The sequence below is a fragment of the Ictidomys tridecemlineatus genome, chromosome 12 (assembly GCF_052094955.1).
Source record: "Ictidomys tridecemlineatus isolate mIctTri1 chromosome 12, mIctTri1.hap1, whole genome shotgun sequence".
In the NCBI taxonomy this organism is placed as follows: Eukaryota; Metazoa; Chordata; class Mammalia; order Rodentia; family Sciuridae; genus Ictidomys; species Ictidomys tridecemlineatus.
Window position 1 is genome coordinate 103,186,030 of NC_135488.1, and position 14,463 is coordinate 103,200,492.

The 14,463-nt window shown below is 32.8% G+C and overlaps 1 protein-coding gene across 5 annotated transcripts in view; it reads left to right on the top strand.

Moving 5' to 3' along the window:
- Window positions 1-14,463, top strand: part of Atad2b (ATPase family AAA domain containing 2B) — a 139,782-nt gene that overhangs the window by 47,385 nt on the left and 77,934 nt on the right. For all 5 annotated transcript variants that reach the window (XM_005322644.4, XM_078029606.1, XM_021724653.3 and 2 more), the window contains 4 exons: window positions 2,240-2,351; window positions 4,251-4,366; window positions 6,492-6,666; window positions 9,898-9,986. In XM_005322644.4, coding sequence (XP_005322701.2) covers window positions 2,240-2,351; window positions 4,251-4,366; window positions 6,492-6,666; window positions 9,898-9,986 — 492 coding nt within the window. The remainder of the gene's footprint in view (window positions 1-2,239; window positions 2,352-4,250; window positions 4,367-6,491; window positions 6,667-9,897; window positions 9,987-14,463) is intronic.

Genomic DNA, 14,463 nt, shown 5'->3' on the forward strand with positions numbered 1-14,463 from the left:
AGGAAATAATCAAATCATTTAAAAATAAAATGATCAAATAATCAAATCATCAAATCATTTAAAAAAATTGTGTTAATTTTTGAGCTTATATATATTATAATAATAAAGAAAAATTATATTTAGAAAATGGACATTTAGCAGACCATTTCTATAATTTGGCCTTACATGTATATTGTAGAAATATCAAGTTTTTAGTTAGCAGATTTTAGAATCAGGTTTGGATTGGTGTAGATTGTATGCTAAAAAAACTCCTGTGTTTAAGAGAGTCTTCTGTCTTGCCTTTTGATTAACTAGGACAGCAGGTGCATGCCACTGTGTCTGGCTTAAGTTTAAATTAAATAATTCAAAGCCTGTTTAATCTGAATTCTTCTTTTTTTTTTTTTTTTTGTTATTTTGGTACTGGGGATTGAACTCAGGGGCGCTTCACAACTGAGTCATATCTTCGGACCTTTTTAGGTTTTAGTTTGAGACAAGGTCTCACAAAGTTGCTTAGGGCTCTCTAAGTTGCTGATGTTTAGCTTTGAAATCATGATCCTTCTGCCCCAGTCTCCTGAGCCGCTGGGATTATAGGCATGTGATGCTGTGGCTGCTTAATCTAAGTTATTCTGATAATTTTGGAGATATATTTTTAAGGTTCATGAGGATTCAGAAATGTCTACTTTCATCATAGAAACTGAGCTTTTTTAAGGCTCTTATGTCATTTTTGGGGGGTGCGAGTACCAGGGATTAAACTCAGGGGCACTCAACAACTGAGCCACATCCCCAGCCCTATTTTATATTTTATTTAGAGACAGGATCTCACTGAATTGCTTAGGATCTCACTAAATTGGGGAGGCTGGCTTTGAACTCAAGATTCTCCTGTCAGCCTCCCGAGCTGCTGGGATTACAGGGATGCGCCACTGTGTCTTCCTTTATGTCATATTTTGATTTTACATGTGGTAGTCCTTTTTTTATATCAGTATATTAGTATAATGAAATTTCTGAGACTGGGTTTTTTGTAAAGAGTAAGGATTTATGTATTCACAGTGTTGGAAGTTAAAAGAGTTAAAAGTGCAAACATCATGGTGCATGCCCTGATGATGGTTGCATTACATCATAGCACATGTTATCATGGTGGAAGCATATGAGACAGGAAGTCAGAATCTGAGACTGGGTACCAATTAAGATCTCACATGACCTATGTAAGGGTATGTCTTCTGAAGGTATGTCTCTGGTGACCAAAGGACAACCTTTTGTTACCCTATCTCAAAGATCCCACTACCCATATTACCACACTAAGGAACAGACTCCCAACACGGACCCTGGGAGATAAACCACACTCAAATCATAGCATTGCTCAAAGTTAAAAGAGAAATTAGATTACATTTACTTGGGATAACACAATCAAAATAATGTAGTAGTATAGGATTTTAGGTGGCTAAATATTTATTTTTAAATATTTATTTTTTAGTTATAGGTGGACACAATATCTTTATTTTATTTTTATGTGGTGCTGAGGCTCAAACCCAGTGCCTCACTTCGTGATAGCGAGCGCTCCACCTCTGAGCCACAACCCCAGCCCTAAATATTTCTTTTAAGATAGTTTTATTAAAGATAAAATTTAGTTCTAAAGTTATGATCAGGAATTGATTTTTTTGAATAAAAGGGAAAGTAATTTCTTAAATCATATAAACTGATGGGTATATCCTCAAAATTGGAGAATGAATCTTAAGTATTATAATATTGACCTTATTTTGGTTTTAAATTGTATAGGACATATAAATTTACCTTTATAGCTGATTAATATGAAATGTTAATTATATTAAGAGTTTTTTCCATATTGAGATAGTTTGACAAATAGAGTAGTATCTTATTTACCTACGAGTAACTCTATTTTTGGACAGTTGAAAACAGGAAAAGTAGTTTAAAGTATGCAATTATGAGAAGTGCAGTGGAGCACACCTATAATCCCAGTGACTTGGGAGATTGAGGTGGGAGGATAGCGAGTTCAAAGCCAGCCTCTGCAAAAGTGAGATACTAAGCAACTCAGTGAGACCCTGTCTCTAAACAAAATACAAAATAGGGCTAGGGATGTGGCTCAGTGGTTGAGTACCCCCCACGGAAACGCAATCACTTGTTATTTTTAGGTTATGCAAAAAGAGGGAAAGATGAAAGTGCTTAAAAAATATCAACTCAACTTATTTTGGCATTAAAAATGTGAAACCTTTAATGCTGTTAACTTTGATTTTTATAAATTCAGGTGTTTGCCTATGAACTTCAGAGCAGAAGACTTAGCTAGTGGTATTCTCCGAGAACGAGTGAAAGTGGGTGCAAGCTTGGCTGATGTTGACCCAATGAACATTGATAAATCAGTAAGTTCTGTAAATGTAAAAAAAGTTTTTCCTTATTTCTAAAGCAACATATGATATAAATAGAAACTTTTTAATATATGGCCACTATTAATGTTTTCATATGTTGTTAAACCTAAGAACCCTAGTCTCATGTGATGCTTATTTAGGTGGGTTTGTTTCTTTTTTCCATTTCAGTTACTAGAATGTAGTAAGAATGAAGCTGAAAGGATAGTGAGGGGCTGCATAAGCCATAAACAATTAAACTACTTATAAACTGATTTTAGGTGGCTCATTCTGGCTATGGTGTTGTTAAGCAACAAGCAAGGCTGGCATTACAGATACTGGTTTGGATGTCATTTGCAGGCTAGTAATCTGGAGTAATGGTAGAAAGTAGGTTTAGTAGAGAAAAGTAGATGGAGTTGAGAAAATTAAGGGTTGAATTAGATTTATGACAGGATTTGGTGAATTAAGAGGTATTGGAGAATGATAAAAACAAGTTGAGGTTATTACCCAGGTTTTTAGCTTAAGTGAATGGGTAGATTGGATGGATGATGGACGGCTTCATTAGCTGAAGTAGAGTATGTAAGAGAAGGCGTGAGAGAGATGGGAAGATGGTTTAATTAGTTTTAGAGATATCTGTGGTATACCACAAGAAGTAACTTGCAGGCAGTGTGTTGTTTGGGTTTGGCATTATGAAAAAAATCTATGGGCTAATATGCAGCTTGAAGGTTATTTTCCACTGTTAGTAGTTATCTTACTTTGGGGAGTACATTGGAGTAAGATTACTGTATAAACAAGAACTTATTTTTTTCTTGTTTTCTTATGCATTTCTATACAACATGTTTTAACTGATTCCCATATGAGAATTATCAAATAGGATTGCATATATATATATTTGAAAATGAAAATTATTCCAATCTGAATTTATAGATTAAGATATTCATTTAACTATTGAGGAATTTCAGTGTATAAATATTTCCAAAATCCCTAGAAAATAATACCTTTTCTCAGAGTACCTTACCTTATTATGTTCACTTATTTGGTTTACTAGCACCTTACTCTCTTGAATCTATTAACTTAAGATGTCTCTACTAATTAGAATAACATACTTCCTTATACATAGGAAAATTTAGCTTCTTTTAGAAGGTTTCTGTTATTTAATCTCTACTTTAATTTTTCTATTTTTACTTAAGGTTTTTCCTCTCATAGTAATATATTCATTGTGAAACAGTTTTAAGTACCATTACTGAATAAAGAAGCAGGGAAAGAGATCTACCATAATCCAGTAGTCAGAGGCAATCACTGTTTACATTTTGATAAAATTTCCTTTAAGCATTTTTTTCTCTACACATTTTTCTTTATAAAGTATTTTAGCTACTTAAACTATCATGGGTGAGAGGAACAATCTTTGTTGCTTCTTATGATTGATTGGTGTTACTCTGTTTAATTATTGTCTCATATCTCATACGTAGAAAACTTTCTAACTGGAGAAATTAAATATTAGAGAATATGATTTGTCAAACAGTTTTAGAGAACCATTGTAATAACCAAGATTTTTCGCTTCCTACCTATAAGCCAGTTTGTCCTGTAAGCCAGTAAGCCATACCTGCCGAGAAACATGAGATATATGATTTTAAAGGGGTTTCTATTAGAATATAAATATAACATCTGTTGTAGATACTCAGTGTTTAGGATGGGCACTAATCTTGCTCCCGAGTTAGTAGATTAAAGAGTGGAATTTGCCTGATGTGAAATGTAAACTTGAATTTTATTATTGATTTTATTTTTGTGTACTTATTTGTATGTACTGATGTTCAAAATCTGCTGAAGGCATGCATTTCTGAATCATAAAACTATTTTATAAATTTCAAAAATTCTCTGAGATTATTCTGTTAAAATTTTCCTTTTTCTTTCCCTAAGGTACGATTTGATAGCATAGGTGGATTGAGTCAGCATATTCATGCACTAAAGGAGATGGTAGTATTTCCACTTTTATATCCAGAAATTTTTGAAAAATTTAAAATTCAGCCTCCCAGGTATGTAAGATATTTATTACTGTTACTACTGTTAATTTATCAAATTTTAAGCAATTAGTAAATGATTATAATGTAAATATTTCTTGTGTATTTACTTGACATATTCTAGCAGTGAGGATTAGGAATGAAATTTTATTATTTTGGGGCTCAAAAGCTATGGAAGTAAGTGTGCTCTTGAAATTTCCATTTTAGGATTTAGGAGTCAGGCACAAGATAAGATTTTTTATGTGGTCCCTGAATATACAACTGGGGTGCCCAAATGGATTTTTCTGAATTTGGCTTCCTACGAGCATCGAATTTGATGCTATGTGTTGTTAGTCTTGCAAGTATAATTTCATTAAAGTGTTTCTTTGACTTGATGATGGGTAAGCTTGATAACTTATTTTTTATGATCAGATTGTGTCTGATCATGAGATGGTTAGCTAAAGTAATTCTAATAGCTAAACTATTAGAAAAGGCAATGAGAAATTATGTTAAATGAGCTTGGGTCGAATAAAATAATTCTGAAGATATATATTTAGATTGCTAGATTTAAACTGATAAATGTTTTCATAGAGGAAGTACTTTTTAATTTAGATTTCATTCTAACTTATTTTCTATGTTTTTAAGGATATGGAAAATTGTATTAATAGTCACTTTCTATTTAAATGGATTAAAAATTGGCCTTTAATTTTATAGTGACTTTTAAAAATCAAAATAGCAATTATTTGTCTTTTATGTGACTTAAATTTAAAAAATTATATTACTTTTTTTAAAAGCTATTAATGTAGTGTATCCTTGGGAGAAACTTAAATAAAACAGTGTTGTGAGCAGAAAATATGCTATCAAATTTCCCACCACTAAGATAATGGTATCCCTATTCCTTAGAGATGAATACTTTGGTATATTTTTTATAGATTTCTTTTATGCATATGTTATTTATATTTTACCTATATTATACAGCATAAACATTAAAAATATAAATGATATTATTCATTGATAGTCATGTGTAACTTTTTGATTTTCACTCTACAACATATTCTAGACAACTTCCCATATCAATAATGTGCTATTCTGGTTTTTTTTCAGTTTTTAAAATATTTTTATCTTAACATTTTTTATTTGTATTTTTTATTTTAATTTGTTATATATGACATCAGAATGCATTACAATTCATATTACACATATAGCGCACAATTTTTATTTTTTTATATTTATTTTTTAGTTTTAGGTGGTCACAATATCTTTATTTTATTTTTATGTGGTGCTGAGGATCAAACCCAGTGCCTCATGCCTGCTAGGCGAGTACTCTACCACTGAGCCACAACCCCAGCCCCTAGAGGACAATTTTTCATATCTCTGGTTGTATACAAAGTATATTCACACCATTTGTGTCTTCCTACATGTACTTAGGTTAATGATATCCACCTCATTCCACCATCTTTTTTGACCCTCCCTTTTCCTCCCACCTCTGTGCTATTCTTTTTGACACCTTACTAATTTTTTAATTTTATAGATGGAATAGCAAATTTAACTTTCCCTTATTTATTAAATAGCAGTTTTTTTCAAATTTTTGTTGAACACTTATTAAAGCTATCTTCATTCTCCTACTTAATAGAATTTTTTTTTTCAAATTTTTACAATTAGAAAACCATGCTTTGTTGAACACTTATTAAAGCTATCTTCATTCTCCTACTTTTTTTTTCTTTAAAGAGACATGGTCTCCTCGTGTTGCCCAGACTGGCATCAAACTCCTGGGCTCAAGAGATCCTCCTGCTCCAACTTCCCCAGTACCAGAGTCTAAGGTCTTTGGTACAACTTTCCCAATACAGGGACTAAATTTCTGTATAATGTATTCTAAGATGTGAAGTTCCTGGGTCATAGGGAAACACATTTAAAATTTTGCATTATCTTGCCAAGTTATCCTGTGTTTCAACCGTTTCTTACCTACCAAAGATTGGTACTTTAAAGACTCAACAAAGTGAAACTTTTTTGTATACTGGAAAAAAATTTATCAATGCTTAATAATTATAATATACATTAATATAAAATTACATGGGGGAAGAAATGTCCTTTTAAATTGGTTGTCAGTAGTGATAAGATTAATTTACTTTTTTTCTTTTTTAAAAATTCTTTATTTCTCTAGGGGCTGTCTGTTTTATGGCCCTCCTGGCACAGGTAAAACCTTGGTTGCCAGAGCATTAGCTAATGAATGCAGTCAAGGAGACAAAAAAGTGGCTTTTTTTATGCGAAAAGGAGCGGATTGTTTGAGCAAGTGGGTTGGTGAGTCTGAAAGGCAACTTAGGCTTCTTTTTGATCAGGTAAGAGAAATCACCTAAATGGAAAATATTTTTTTTAGACCATTAGTACAATTTGCCTGCAATTACAGTTACTGAGGAGGCATATTTTCTGAGCATTATCTGTAATTTAGGGTCAATAATCTGAAATTATATGCCTTAGAAGTACATTATTTCCTCATTATCTATGGGGGATTGAGTCCAGGACCCTCCAAGGATATAAAAATTTGCAGATATTCAACTTCCACATATAAATTAATGTAGAATTTGCATATAGCCTTCGTGCATCCTTCTATAGGCCGTATTTTGGTGGGGGGTACTTATTATGGGGATTGAACCCTTTACCCCCAAGCTACATCTCCAGTCCTTTTTACGTTTTAATTTGAGAGGGTCTAATAAGTTGCTGAGGATAGCCTCAAACTTGCATTCCTCCTGCCTCAGTCTTGCAAATCACAGGATTATAGACATGGGCCATAGTGCCTAGCTATACTCCTACATATCTGAAATCATCATTAGGTTATTTATAGTACCTAATACAATGTAAATGATGTATAAATAGTAGTTACATTGTATTGTTTAGGGAATAATGACAGTAAAAGAATGTGTATGTTAAGTACAGGTGCAGTTTTTTTCTTCAACATTTTAAAACACACACACATAAGTTATTATAAACATAATACACACATAAAGTTATCTCATATATTTATCACATATATATAAAAATAAATAAAGCTATTATATATATATATATAATAGCTTTATTTATTTTTTTTATATGGTACAGAGGATCGAATCCAGTGCCTCACCTGTGCTAGGCAAGCACTCTACCACTGAGCTATACCCTAGCCCCTTCTTTTTTTTTTTTTTTAAAGAGAGAGTGAGAGAGGAGAGAGAGAGAGAGAATTTTTAATATTTATTTTTAGTTCTTGGCGGACACAACATCTTTGTTGGTATGTGGTGCTGAGGATCCAACCCGGGCCGCACGCATGCCAGGCGAGTGCGCTACCGCTTGAGCCACATCCCCAGCCCCCCTAGCCCCTTCTTATACATTTTGATCTGTAGTTGAATCCATGGATATGGGAAGGCTTATTTTATTTCAAATCTGTTTTACTAACACTTTTGAATATTTGCGATGATTCGTAAAACATTTATTGAAGTTGCCAACAGGCATATAATACTGTATTAGGTGCTTTTGAGAACCCAGGATTTAGTATAATCATTAGATTATAATCAAGTTGAGGAAATAGTTCAGCATAAAATGTTGGGTATTTGTGAAAAAAGTTTCCCAAAGTAGTATGTTATTTATTTTCATGAGTTGTTAGTTTTGTTACTATATAACAAAATACCTGAGAAAATGTACTTATAAAGATTATAGGTTTATTTTGACTTTTGGAGGTTTCAGTCCATGATTGATTGGCTCCTTTGGTTGGAGGCCTCTGGGAAGATAGCAAGCACATCATGGCAGGAGTATTTGTTAGAGCAAAGCTGCTTACCTTATCATCTAGGAAGCAAAAAGTTAGAGAGGAAGAGGCCAATGTCCTATAGTCAATCCTCTTCAAGGACATGCCTCAGGTTTTGAGTATCTGGCACTAGATTCTACCTCCTAAAGCTTCCACCACTTCCTAAATTAAGCACCACCTTAGGGACCATGCCTTCAAGACATGGACCTTTGGGAAACATTTATCCAAACCACATCCAATTTAAAATTTGTTGCCTAATGAATTCAGTAATAAATGAATTATTTTAAAAGGCAGAGTGAGATGAATGAATGTTGTATAGGCTATCTCTACTTTTTTATACAAAACAATAACTTTAAAAATGTTATTTCCTAACATTCCTAACTGCAGCCCAACTACTTTGGGATACTGGGAGGATCACTTGAGTCCAGGAGTTCAAGACCAACCTGGTGAGACCAGGTTGAGACTCTGTCTCCAAAAAAATAAAAAAGTAATTATTTTTCTATACCTTATAGAAACTGGTCTTCATATAAATTTACTTATGGTTAAATTAATAAAGGAAGCTGATCATATTTGGCAGTTCAGTTTATAATGATTTTGTCTAAGCAGATAAATATGAAGTACAAAATGCTTTCAAGCATTTATTCAGCACCTATTTCTGAGTTGAGGTGTATGAAAGTCCTTTGTTATTTGTAAAGAAGTTCAAATGTGTAAGAATTATTATTAGTATCAAAAATTGTTATAATCTAGGTAGTAGATATAGAGGATAGGTAAGAATCTTCAAGGTGTTCAGTGTCTAGTGAGAAGTCAAACGTATACAGACTGAATACTTCAAAAGTTTAGTAAAAATTGAAAAATATAAATGTAAACATAGCCAGGTGTGGTGGATCAAGCCTGTTATCTCAGGTACAGGTAGGCTAAGGCAGGAAAATTACAAGTTTGAGGCTAGCCTGGGCAACTTACAGAGACCCTATTAAGAAATAAAATAAGGAAAGGGCTGGTGATATGCTCAGTGGTAGAGCATTTCCTAGTATATCCTAGGCTCAATTCCCACCATTGCACAAAAAACAACAACAACAAAAAAGAAAAGAATTGACTTAGGAGTACAGGCATATTATCCAATGAACTCATTTAAAAATTTTTGAGCTTTTTTCATCAATTTATGTTGGTGATTTGAGTATAACTTATTTTCATTCAAGACTATGGCCCTAAATCTTGTAGCTTTTTATATCTAAATTACTTTATTTCTATTTTATAGTTTTCTTGGTAAGTAGGGCTAGATGAAATGTTTGCTTTTTTAAAAAATATTGCTGATAGTTATGATTTTTTAATGATAGGAAAATATGTGGAAGCTAATTAAGATATATTGTTATATTAATAAAAGATATTAGGGCTGAAATGGGGGGTGCAGCTCAATGGTAGAGCTCCTACTTAGCATAGATGACAACCGGGGTTCCATCTACAGTTGTATTAAAAAAAAATTCAGTTAAAATTCATGTTACATGGTAAAAGGAATGTGTTTAGTGTACTATTTTTTTTTTATGTTATAAGAACACATTTTCATTTGAACATTTAAATAGGTATGGAAGAATAAGCAAACTGAAAACAGTAGTTGCTTATTCTTGGGACCTTATTTTGTGGTTGGGTGGTAAAGAGGTTTCCTTTATACCACATACTCTTTTGTAGAATATGCTGCATTTTGTACCATTTACTTATAGTACTTTTAAGAAAATACAACAATTAAATTTAAATATGAGAATAATATAATAAACAACATATATGTGTTTTTTTTTGCTAGGCATACTTGATGAGACCTTCTATAATATTTTTTGATGAAATAGATGGATTAGCTCCAGTTCGCTCTAGTAGACAAGATCAGATTCACAGGTATTTTCTTCCTAATATAACTATCTTGACTTCTTTTTATTCATTTATGTAGTATTTAAAATAGCCTTATTAGCATTTGGCTGAGTACTTCGAAGCTTACAAAGAATTTTAAAGTCTATTCTGTTTTTTTGAGGAATACTTCTTTTACTTAGCACAGGTGTCAGCAAACCATACTCTATGGGTCACATTCAACTGTCTGCCTGTTTTTGTAAATGATGTTGTATTCGAACACAGTCATATTCCTTCCTATGCATTGTCTATGGTTGCTCTGTGGTATAAGAGCAAAGTTATGGGTAGTTGTGACAGAGAGACTGTATAACTTGAGAAACTTAAAAATTTTACTGTCTGATCCTTTTTAGAAAAAGTTGCCTAATTCTGAATTTGCATATGTTTTGAAATTTATCCATGCTGTGTACACTAATATTTTGTCCCTTTTAATTTCTCAGTAATATTCTTTTGTGTATATATGTATGTATACTTCAATTTATGTATCTGCCATCTGATGGAGATTTGGATTGTTTTTATTTTTGATAATGGCAACATGAATATTCCTATATATGTTTTAGTGTGAACTCATCTTTTCCTTTCTGTTGGGTAAATACCCAAGAGGAATGAATGTGTCCTATGGTAAATATATTTAATTTATAAGGTAACAGTATACTGTTTTTAAAAAATGGTTGTACTATTTTATGTTCCCATAATGTGTAAGAATTTCAGTAGCTTCTCAAAGCTTGGTAGCAGTTTTTATTATTACTCTCTAACTTTAGCCATTCTAGTGGGTCCATCTAGGAGTGGATCCAGTTACATTTATCTGATAACTAATAATGAGCATTTTTTTTTTGTGCTTATTGCTCCTATTGCAAGAGTGTATTCTAAAAACAAGAGAAAAAAGTGCCAAGTCTCATTTAAGGGGACCTTTATCAGACCAGTAGTGGGTTTCTCAACAGAAACATTATAAGTCAGGAGGGAGGGAATGGGATAATATATTATACATCCTGGGGGGAAGAATAAAAAAAAGAATCCTAACCAAGAATACTTTATATAGTAAAGTTATTCTTTAGAAATCAAGGAGAAATAAAGACCTTCTAAGATTGAAAAAAGTGAATTTACCACCGTCAGACCAGTTTTCCAAAGAATGTTTAAGGGAGCTGAATATACAGAAGTGAAAGAAAGGTAACTGCCATCATGAAAACACACAGAAATATAAAACACACTAGTAGAGCATGAAGAATCAATCTTTATCAACACAGTAAACTACTAAACCACAAAGATGAATAGCAAGAGAAGAACAAAGGATATCCAAAACATAAGAACATTTAACAAAATTACAGGAGTCTTTTACCTAACAATAATAACCTAAAATGCAAACAGACTAGATGCCCCAATTAAAATTTATGGACTGGTGGAATAACATAAAAAAAGAAGACCCAAGATACTTTGCCTAGAAGCAGCTCAATTCATCAGTGGAGAGAGACAGAGACTGAGAGAGAAAGGTTGGAAAAAATAATCCATTTGAATAGAAATTAAATGGAAGCAGGCAGGAGTAGTTATACTTATATCAGACAAAATAAACTTTTAAGACAAAAAAGAAATAGACACTATATAATCATCAAGGGATCTATTCAACAAGGAGATATAATTGAGTGTATATGCACATAGCGCTGGAGCACCCAGTTTTATAAAACAAAGTTAAATCAAGAGGGAGGGACAGGCTCCAGTGCAATAACAACGAATAATTTCATCACCCCACTTTCATCACTAGACAGATCTCCCAGACAAAAAAAGCAAAAAACATCAGTTAACTCTGTTGTAGACAAAATGGGCGTGACATGTACAACACTTTTTATCCAACAGCTGCAGAATACACATTCTTTTCATCAGCATGTGGAACATTCCCTAGAATAGACCATATGTTAAGGCACAATGGAATTTTAAAGAACTTTAAAAAAATTGAAATCATATTCTTTTGATCACAATGGAATAAAATTAGAAATCAACAAAAGAAATTACACAATACGTGGAGACCGAATAATACAATTTTGAATAAACAATGCCTTACTGAGTTAAAAAAGGAAATTAAAAAACTTCCCAGGGTCTGGATGTGGAGCTTAGTGGTATAGTGTTTGCCTAGCATGTGGAAAGCCCCAGCACTGCAAGAAAAAGAAAAAATAACTTTTCTCAAATATGTTAAAAATGAACACACATCACACCAAAATCAATTGTCTATACCGAAAGCAGTACTAACAAGGATATTTATAGCAGTAAATGCCTCCATAGAAAAAATAGATAGATTTCAAATGAATAACCTCATAGTGCTTATGTAGGAACTAGAGAAGCAACAACAAACCAAACCCTTAATTAGTAGAAGAAAAGGTAAAAAAGATCAAAGCAAAAATACATGCAAAATGTTAAAAAATATATAAAAGATCAATGAAAGGAGAGATGGTTTGTTTATTTTATTGGTAAGAGATAGTTTTTGAAAAGATAAAACCAACAAACCTTTAGCTAGACTAACCAAGAAAGAGACTCAACTAAATACAATTAGAGATGAGAACAGAGACACTACCACAGAAATACAAAGCATTGCCAGTCACAGTGGCATATGCCTGTAATTGCAACTTTTCAGGAAGTTGAAGCAGGAGGATTATATGTTCAAGGCCAACCTTGGCAATTTAGGGAGACCCTGTCTCAAAAAAAAAAAAAAAAAAAAAAAAAAAGGATTGGGGATGTAGCACAGTGGGAGAGTTCCCTGAGATCAATCTCATATACTGCAAGGGAGAAAAAAAAAATTACAACAAAGAGAAACCCAGGACTGATGGCTTCACTGCTGAATGTTACCAAACTTATAAAGAACTAATGCCAATTTTTCTCAAACTGTTCAAAAAAATTGAAAGTGAGGGAACCCTTTCAAAATCATTCTGCAAGGCCAGCATTAGTTAGAAACCAAAACTAAAGATACAACAACAACAAAAAAACTGTAGATGAGTGTCCTTATTGATTATATGCAAAAAATTTCAACAGAATACTAGCAAATCAAATCCAATAGCATATCAAAAATATTATTCACTATGACTAAGTGTGATTCATCCCAGGAATTTCAGGATGATTCAATATATGCAAATCTGTAAACAGAGTTTATCATATCAACAGAATTAAGGACAAAAATCATGATCATCTCAATAGATGAAGAAAGAACACTTCATAAAATTTTATGATTAAAGCTTTTATGACTAAAGTATGATTAAAGCTCTGAACCAATTAGGTAGAGAAGGCTCATACTATACATAGTAAAGATTACATATGACAAATCCATAGCCAACTTCACACTGAATGGGGAGAGTTTTAATGTTTCCTCTACGATCTGGAAAAAGATAAGGATGTCTACTCTCACCTTATTTAACAGAGTACTGAAAGTTTTAGCCAGAGGAATTAAAAGAGATAGAAAAATAGGCATACAAATAGGAAGGGAGGAAGTTATGTCACTGTTTGCAGATTATATGATTCTCTATATAGAACAAACTAAAAAATCTATCAAAAACTATTAGGACTGATAAATGAATTCAGTAAAGTTGCATGATACAAAAATCAACATAAAAAAATAAGTAGCATTTTATACACCTTTAGTGAACTTGCTGAGAAGTAAACCAAGGAAGCAATTCCATTCACAATAGCTACAAATAAACAAAAATACCCAGGAATAAATGTAACCAAGGAAATGAAAGACTTCTACAATGAAAATTACAAAAATTTCAAACACCGTTGAAAGAAATGAAAGATAACATTAAAAAAAACACTCATGTTTATGAATTGAAAGAATTAATATTGTGAAAATGTCCATACTACCCAAAGCAATCTACAGATTCAGTTCAATCCTATCAAAATACACCTATGATATTCTTCACAGAGTGGGAAAAACTAAAATTCGTATGTAAGCACAAAATATTTCAAATAGTCAAAGCTATCTCGAGCAAGAAGGACAAAGCTGGAGGCATCAAGATACTAGATTCCAAGGCATAATAGAGTCACATTAGTTAAAACAGCATGATATTGGCACAAAGCAGATACGCAAGCCAATGGAATAGAATAATGATCAAGAAATAAACCCACACAACATCTACAGCTAAAGGATTTTCCACACAGATGCCAAAGTATGCCTTGGAGAAAGTACATCCTCTTCAACAAATGGTTCTGGGAATACTGTATGTCCACATGGGGAAAATTAAAACTTTATCCCTGTTTTCCACCTTTTACAAAAACCAGCTCAAGATGGATCAAAGACCTACATGGGGCTGGGGATGTGGCTCAAGCGGTAGCGCACTCGCCTGGCATGCGTGCGGCCCGGGTTCGATCCTAAGCACCACATACCAACAAAGATGTTGTGTCCGCCAAGAACTAAAAAATAAATATTAAAAATTCTCTCTCTCTCTCTCTCTCTCTCTCTCTCTCTCCTCTCTCACTCTCTCTAAAAAAAAAAAAA